Here is a 7603-nt window from a genome sequence, read left to right as displayed (position 1 = left end):
TTATTTTTTGGCACTTTAATTCATTTTCTTTACTAAGAGGTTAGCTAATAATGGAAATGATTTATATTGACCTGAATATACTTATGGTGCCATATTTTTTCTCCTTCTTTTGGTGGTTATATATATATAACAGAATTGAATTTTTCTTTTATTCAAAATACATGAACATTAGTTGACATAAAAGATGAACATGCTTACTCGGCTTTTTGGCTTGTCCTTTAATTTTTCTATCAATTTTTTTTTTTAAGATTGTGATGAACTTCAAAGGAATTTGCGATGTTTGTTCTTCTTTTTAAAATTGTTTTCTGATCGCTGAAAGAATTTCTTTCTATTACGTTCTCTCTCTTATTTGCTGAGAGAAAGAAAAACATTTATAATTCTGCTTCACTTGCCAATGCCCTCCTACACTTCTGACAGAATCAAATAGAGCATGTTACCGCTCTTCGCCTATACTCGGTGAGTACTTCATCAAGCTTATGTTATTCTCTTTCACTATCCATTATCTTGCTTCTTTTTCCTTCATGGATACCTATCATTGCTGCTTTATTATTGTATCTTTTTTTTTTTCTTTTTTAACTTCATTCAATGATCAAATAAGTTTCCAAAATTGAGATTTTAGGAGGGAAAAAAAAAAGAAAGAAAAGAATGGATTGCATATATTTTTTGTTTCGTTGGTACTCAGCAATTTAGCAATTAGCATGGTGTCGCAAAATTAAAAGAAGAAAGAAATTGATCACTTATTGGCTGCTAAATAATTAACTACCAATGTAAAATTTTAATTACATTCCTGATAAATTGATAATAATGTTCAAATACAAGTGACAAAAAATATAACTATATAAGCAATCCAAGAATAAGACTAGCTCCAAACTATACCAAACCACCTCAATTCCAATTTTTCAATTTCCCAATTTAAATCCTGAAGTGTTCAAGAACAGGGATTCCAAGACCTTTGGCACAAAAGTATGCTACATACTCTGCAGCTGTTGTTTCTTTATATTTTGGAGGACTGTCTTCAGATAACAATTCTTTTATAGGACCAAAGGGCTTCGAAGATGGTTTCACACTAGAGCCCAAAAAACATGCAAAGGATACTCTTGGACCAATGAGATTCGCCAGCACTCTATGTTGAACGCTCTTGAATCTGTCATTCGTTATTAGCTACACTTCAAGAAACAATTAATTAGCTAAGGTAGTTGTTTGTGTTGTCATGGGTAAAAGAGTCATCTAGCACTAAATCAGTTAAGCTACTAAGCTTTGTTATGAATAAACTCGGAATTTGCAGGAGTTAAAGAGTTCCAAAACTATGACCATACATATATTTATCTTAAACTATTTATCTTTTATTTCACTAATTTAAAAGATGACTCAAACACGAATCAAATATTATGTCAAAGGAGAATATTAGGAGTCCAATACTTTCAGTTGGAAAAAAATAACCAGTGTTGATTCAAATATAAGGTAAACAAAATTAGAGAACTTGCCTGTAGAAGGTCACCAATATTAACAACTAAAGTTCCGGGTACAGGGCGTACATCGATCCATTTGTCATTATGAAGAATTTGGAGGCCACCAATATGGTCTTGGAGAAGCACGGTAAGAAAAGAAGCATCGGAATGCTTGGTGGTTCCAATTGCTAGTTCTGGTTCAGGACATGCAGGATAATAATGGCCAGCACAACGAATTTGTTCGGTAATACCCAATTTCATGTCTCTTAAATAGTTTGAATGCAGATTAAGAGATTCTGAGAATAATTCAAAGAGTGTGATCCCCAATTTCGTAACATTAGTCCCATACTCTAGAAGTATATCCCTATAATAATAAGATGCAATCAATCAATAAGGAAGCAAATAGAATATCTGTCTGATAGAAAAGGGCTTGTTTGGGTGAGCTTTTAAGAAAAGATCTTTTTTCGAGTTATCTTTTTTTAAAAGATCTTATAGAGAAGTAAAAGTAATTTTATGTTTGGATATCTCATGTAAAAAGGTCTTTTTATCAATTAATTATGTTTGGGTATAACAATATAAAAGTACTTTTTTGTTTATTTATTACATGAAAAACATCTTTTTTTTAAGGAAAAAAGATCTTTTAAAAAAAGATGTAAATTACAGCTTCTAAAAAAAGATCTTTTTTTTTTATTTTACTAGTGCTTTTACTTTTACTACTAGAAATTTGCCAAACACGTTAAAAAATAAAAAAAGATATTTTTTCATTGAAAAAAGATCTTTTTTTAACAAAATAATGGCGCCCAAACATGCACATAGAATAGTTCCAAAAGAATATACCTGCATACTTCTGGCAAGTCTTGAGGTTTGGGAGGTTCAGGAGCCAGTTGACATGAAAAACTATCTCTCCAATTGAGTGCTGGTGAACTATAAAGATCAAAATTACTATTATAGACAAATGGCTTCATATCATCACGAGTATATACCTCTTTCTTCACTTCAACATCTTGTTCAAAGAACCTTCTAACCCCCTCCTTCAACACCTCAAGAACACTCTCAGGGATGCCATGATTCACCACTTGGAAGAAACCCCATGTCTCAGATGCCTCCCTTATTCTTGAAACAACTTGTTGGCGAGTGATTGGATCTTTGGCAACACCTTCAAGATCTATGACGGGAATCATGGTGTGCTCTGTTTTGGAGGCGTTTGGGAATTTATCAAGTGGATGATGAAATAAGGTTGGAATCTTTGTAACACCTCCATCAACAAGACCCTTGACACCACTTTTTGTGTCATCAAATGCCTTCAGCTCACTCATCCTATCATCAGAATTATTGATCATCTTCTCTCTACCTTCAACTTCACCCTCCACCATCCTTCGTGGTCTTGACTCCTTGAATACTTAAGACTTAAGAGGGTTATCCTACAAACAAGAAGAGAGGAATGCCGAGGATATAATGTTAGCTTGAAAAGGTTAGAGAAAGCACTAATCATTAAAATAATAAGTATAATAAATCAATTTAGTTAATAAATATTAACTATTTTTTTTAATTTTAAGATTTAGAGTTTATATATATATATATATATATCAGATTAATATTCAAAATAATTTTAAAAAAATTACTCATAAATAATGTGGCCTGTCAAAAAATAAACCAACATAACTTAAATTGTTTTTTTTTTAATTAATTTTTTACTAATTAATTTTACCCACATTTAGTTTCCTAAAAATACATTACAACTTTGAATCAACACACCGATTAAATTGACTCTAGTAAGTAGTAACACCTTTCATGCAAACCCACATCATTGCCAACGCATATAAAGTCAAGTTTCCATAGTCTTACTTTGCGGCCTTTCTTGGCACATCTCCCAATTTTGCATCACAAATTGACAATTACGATCCAGGACATAGTTGTAGAATGGAATTGCTGATTGAACTTGTTAATCGATAAGTAACCGATTAAATCGTTAAAATTAATTCTATGTAAATAAAAAATAAAAAATAATTTAAAATTTAAAATATATATTTTTATTAATATTTTATAAAAAATTAAATTTTAAATTTTAAAATAATTAATATAAAAATAAGTATAAAATTAATTAATTTTATTATAATAATATTTTAATTTAACATAATAAAAATATATTTGGTTATAAAAATAATTAAAAAATTAATATAGTTGTTACAATCTAATTAAAAGTTATAATTTGGTATCGTACGTTATAACTCGACTTAATGAGTTATAATTCGGTCAAACGACACATTTCAAAATCAAACGTTCGACCAAGTATCGTAACGTTCTAATATGATATAAATATTCTTCAATGAAAATAATCATAACAAGCATAACCGCTAACACTTCATCCTACATATAAAGAAGGTAAGGTATTTTTTTAAGGATCCATTGAACTGACTTAAGTATTGGAGTGCCTTTTGCAGGTACTTTTCTCCCTTTTTTTGTTGTTCGCTTTCATGCCAAGGTGTATCCCTGCTAGAGATAAAAATCCAGAACAGAGACCTAGAAGCTCGGTACAAGGATTCACTATAGACGAACTATACCTCGGCCTTCCAGGTCAGAGCAATTGGCGTCCACCATGGGGCCGAAGACATACCCTTTTTTTTCCTATCCCTTTTTATTGCCCTCAAAACTTCTTTACCCATCCATGGCTGATCTACCTACACCAACACCCTCTGAACTCTTTCGGATGATAACTGAGCTGCAACAAGCAAATCAACGAATGGCAAAGGAAAATCAAAAGATGGTGAACCAGATAATCGAGCAGACCAATGCTCGGATCGAAAATAATGGCAATAATAATGAACGAGAGGAGGATGAAGAGCACGAATTTGATCCGACACACGTTTCTGAAACTCCTCGGCACGAGGAAGCTCGGCCTAAAAACAAAGACAATGAGTCCGACAACGTTGTAAGGCCATTTACTGCTGACATCATGAATTTTCAAATGCCCAGAAGATTCACTTTGCCAACGAACTTAACTCCTTACGATGGATTAGGAGACCCGAAGAAGCACGTCAAAAAATTTCAATCAATAATGATAGTAAACGGTGCTTCTGACCCTGTTTTATGTCGTTGTTTTCCTACCTTTTTAGACGGTCTTGCACTTGATTGATTTTGTTCGTTGCTTGCAGATTCTATTTATCATTTCAGGAACTTGCAAAACTTTTTGAATATCACTTTGCTGCTTCTTCTATCTACTTGCACGATTCTGGCTATTTGAATACAATCAAACAAGGTCAGAATGAGAGCCTGAAAGATTACATCACCCATTTCACAAAGGTAGCCATCACCATACTAGATCTTCATCATGAGGTACATCTACATGCCATCAAGAGTGGACTCAGATCAGGAAAATTTCAAGAAGTAATCACCGTGGCCAAGCCGAAGACTCTCGCTGTGTTTCACGAAGAAGCCAAAGGCTAGATGGAAATCAAAGATCTCGGCCAAGCTCCGAGATTAGAAAAACCTCACACTAATAAAGAAGAGGACAAAACTCGAGAAGCAAGAAAAATTTCAAGTTAACTCCTCGGTATGATTTATATACACAATTTAACACGAAGAGAGATGATATCATCAAGGAAATCTTGAACTCCAAACTCATCAAACCCCCGAGAAAGGCCGGTACCTACCAAGATATGAAGAATGCAGACAAGTCCAAATATTGTATGTTCCACCAAAAGCACGAGCATACCACTGACGAATGTGTCATCGCTAAGGACATATTAGAGCGATAAGCTTGGTAGGGTCATCGGGATAAGTACATCAGTGGCCATATACAGAAACGGACCACAAATTCCACCGAAAACACCTCTACAGGGCAATACTCTAGAGAAAAGGAGAAAGCAACACACCAACACCCTAATCAACAACAAGGTATTCTTAATTGTATATTTGGAGGTTTTGCAGGAGGTGGAGCATTAAGCTCGGCACGCAAACGATCCTATCGAGCTATGCTCTTGGTAGAAGGAGCCTCAAGTGGACCAAAGCTACCTCCTTGTCTTTCACAAATGACATTCGAGCTTGCCGATTTTACCAACATCATAAACTTGGACGATCCTGTTGTTATATCTATTTAGTTAGGTGACCTCTTGGTGAGAAAAGTACTGCTCGATCCAGGGAGCAGTGCCAATGTCCTCTTTTTTTCCACATTTCAAAAAATGAAGCTCAGTGACAACATACTTCAACCTTTCAGTAGAGATTTGGTCGAATTCTCAGGTGAACGAGTCCTGGTATTGGGATCTGTGTGGTTACAAACCACACTGGGTAAGCACCCTCTATCTAAAACCTATGATGTTCAATATTTGGTTGTTACAACATCAGCCTAAAGTTGCAAAACTGAGCTATAGGAGCTCAAGTAAACGACATCCAAAGTTCTGCCGAGGTCTCAGCTTTGACAGACTAGACCCACGAGCCAAATTCCTCGAACGACCAACACCAATGGAGGACCTACAAAAAATATACTTCAATAATAATTCTAACAAATATACTTATGTAGGTATAACCCTAGACACCGAATAAAAGAATGAAATTCAAAACTTCTTGCAGCAACATGTCGACATATTCACATGGACGCCTGTTGACATGCCCGGGATTGATCCTTTGATCATCTATCACAAGTTGGCACTCAATCCCTCTGCCTGACCTATAGCACAGAAAAAATGTAACCTCAGCACAGAGAAGAAGTAAGCGTCTTTAGAAGAAACCCAAAAGCTCATTAATGTCGGTTTTATACGAGAGATTAGATTTATAATATGGTTGGCCAATGTGGTAATGGTAAACAAACACAACGGTAAATAGCACATGTGTGTTGATTTTACTGATCTTAACAAAGCATGCCCAAAAGACTCTTACCCTTTGCCATCTATTGATTCCTTAGTAGACAATGCTTTTGGTTATGCAACACTTAGCTTTATGGATGCATACTCTAGGTATACCAGATCCTTATGAACCCCTCTGATCAAAATAAAACTGTTTTTATAACTGAATATGGTAATTATTGCTATAAAGTTATGCCTTTCAGATTAAAGAATACAGGTGCAACCTATCAACGTCTCATGGACAGAGTATTTGCAAAACAGATCGGACGAAACATGGAGGTCTATGTCGATGACATGGTAGCCAAAACAAATCTCGGAAACAAGCATGCGACGACCTTACTGAAATCTTTTCTTAAATTCGATGCTACAACATGTGCCTAAACCTAGAAAAGTGCGCTTTTGCAGTACAAGAAGGCAAGTTTTTAGGCTTTCTGCTAACAAGCCGAGGTATAGAGGCTAATCCAGACAAATGCCGAGCTTAGGTTTGGTTTAGGGTTTTTAATAGTTTTCTCAGCTTTTGTTGTGAGTATGTTATGTACTTTATTATCAAATTATTGATTCAAATAAGGTAATGCAGTTTGTGAATAGGATTTTTTATGTTAAGTTAACGTAAATAAAAATTATAATTAAGTTAATGTAAGTTATGTAGGGTGAGATTAACATTGTTTGACTTTGTTTGGTTTGTTGAATTAATTAGTTTCACATAGTGAGTTTAACAAGTTTTCTTTTTCATTAGAACAATGTTATTTCTCTGAGAATAATTGGATTTTGCTTCTTCCGTATTCTGTGAATCTGTGTTTCAAGTAGGTTTTCTATCTCTAACTATAATCAATTGTTTAAGTTTTCTGTTCGACTTACTTTTCCTAAGATAGCGTTTTAGGACGGAAGTGGGAGAAGATCACATAGAGGTGCCTTCTCGAAACCCTTGTTTACTGGAAAATTGAAGAGTTATAAGGGGTTGCGCACTAGAACGACTAGGATTTGATATGTTATTGAATTTGTGTTTATTCTAATACATGCTTGCAGTTGTTTCCTTTGTGAAAATTATTATATTTATTTAATGGATATCTCTAAGTTAAGGGGAAGTTCTACCAAAATTTCGTGCGATTTGATTTAAAAATTGTTTTGTTTGCAGAAGATTCTAATTATAAGGTATGTTATGCCAAATTATGTAAAAACTTTAATAATTTTGTCTTGTTCGTTGAATTCTAGGGTGTGTTATTTAAAATGATTCCAAGTCATTGTCTATAGATGTATGATAAAGATAACGGTGGATGGGGGATTAAAACCTAAATTCTGTGAGGAGTTGACGTGTTT

General features: G+C 34.2%; 1 protein-coding gene and 1 pseudogene across 2 annotated transcripts; one reads left to right on the top strand and one right to left on the bottom strand.

Annotated features, from left to right (window-relative positions):
- Window positions 1–729: 729 nt before the first annotated feature.
- On the bottom strand, window positions 730–2949 carry LOC107612749 (1-aminocyclopropane-1-carboxylate oxidase homolog 1). Of its 2 annotated transcripts, none has more exons than XM_016314472.3 (3): window positions 2286–2949; window positions 1485–1812; window positions 730–1161 (listed from the first exon to the last, which is right to left on the bottom strand). In XM_016314472.3, the coding sequence occupies exons 1-3, from the start codon at window positions 2819–2821 to the stop codon at window positions 913–915; spliced, it is 1113 nt and encodes a 370-aa protein (XP_016169958.1). In that variant the 5' UTR covers window positions 2822–2949; the 3' UTR covers window positions 730–912. The 2 variants fall into 2 exon arrangements, with proteins under 2 accessions (XP_016169958.1, XP_088352749.1); XM_088496623.1 differs by having other exon boundaries at window positions 730–1250; window positions 1468–1812; window positions 2286–2932.
- Window positions 2950–3685: 736 nt separating this feature from the next.
- On the top strand, window positions 3686–4991 carry LOC148547873 (uncharacterized; annotated as a pseudogene).
- The last annotated feature ends 2612 nt before the right edge of the window (window positions 4992–7603 follow it).

Source organism: Arachis ipaensis, chromosome B8 (genome assembly GCF_059453495.1).
Source record: "Arachis ipaensis isolate K30076 ecotype BB chromosome B8, ASM5945349v1, whole genome shotgun sequence".
Lineage (NCBI taxonomy): Eukaryota > Viridiplantae > Streptophyta > Magnoliopsida > Fabales > Fabaceae > Arachis > Arachis ipaensis.
This window is presented reverse-complemented; position numbering and strand designations above follow the sequence as displayed.

What these genes read in the sequence shown, in the direction of transcription:
- LOC107612749 (XM_016314472.3), bottom strand. Translation starts at nt 2,821, where the DNA reads ATGGTGGAGGGTGAAGTTGAAGGTAGAGAGAAGATGATCAATAATTCT. An exon ending in GACTTGCCAGAAGTATGCAG is followed by an intron (nt 1,813 to 2,285) that starts GTATATTCTTTT and finishes TTATTATTATAG; the next exon opens with GGATATACTTCTAGAGTATG. An exon ending in ATATTGGTGACCTTCTACAG is followed by an intron (nt 1,162 to 1,484) that starts GCAAGTTCTCTA and finishes CTTGAAGTGTAG; the next exon opens with CTAATAACGAATGACAGATT.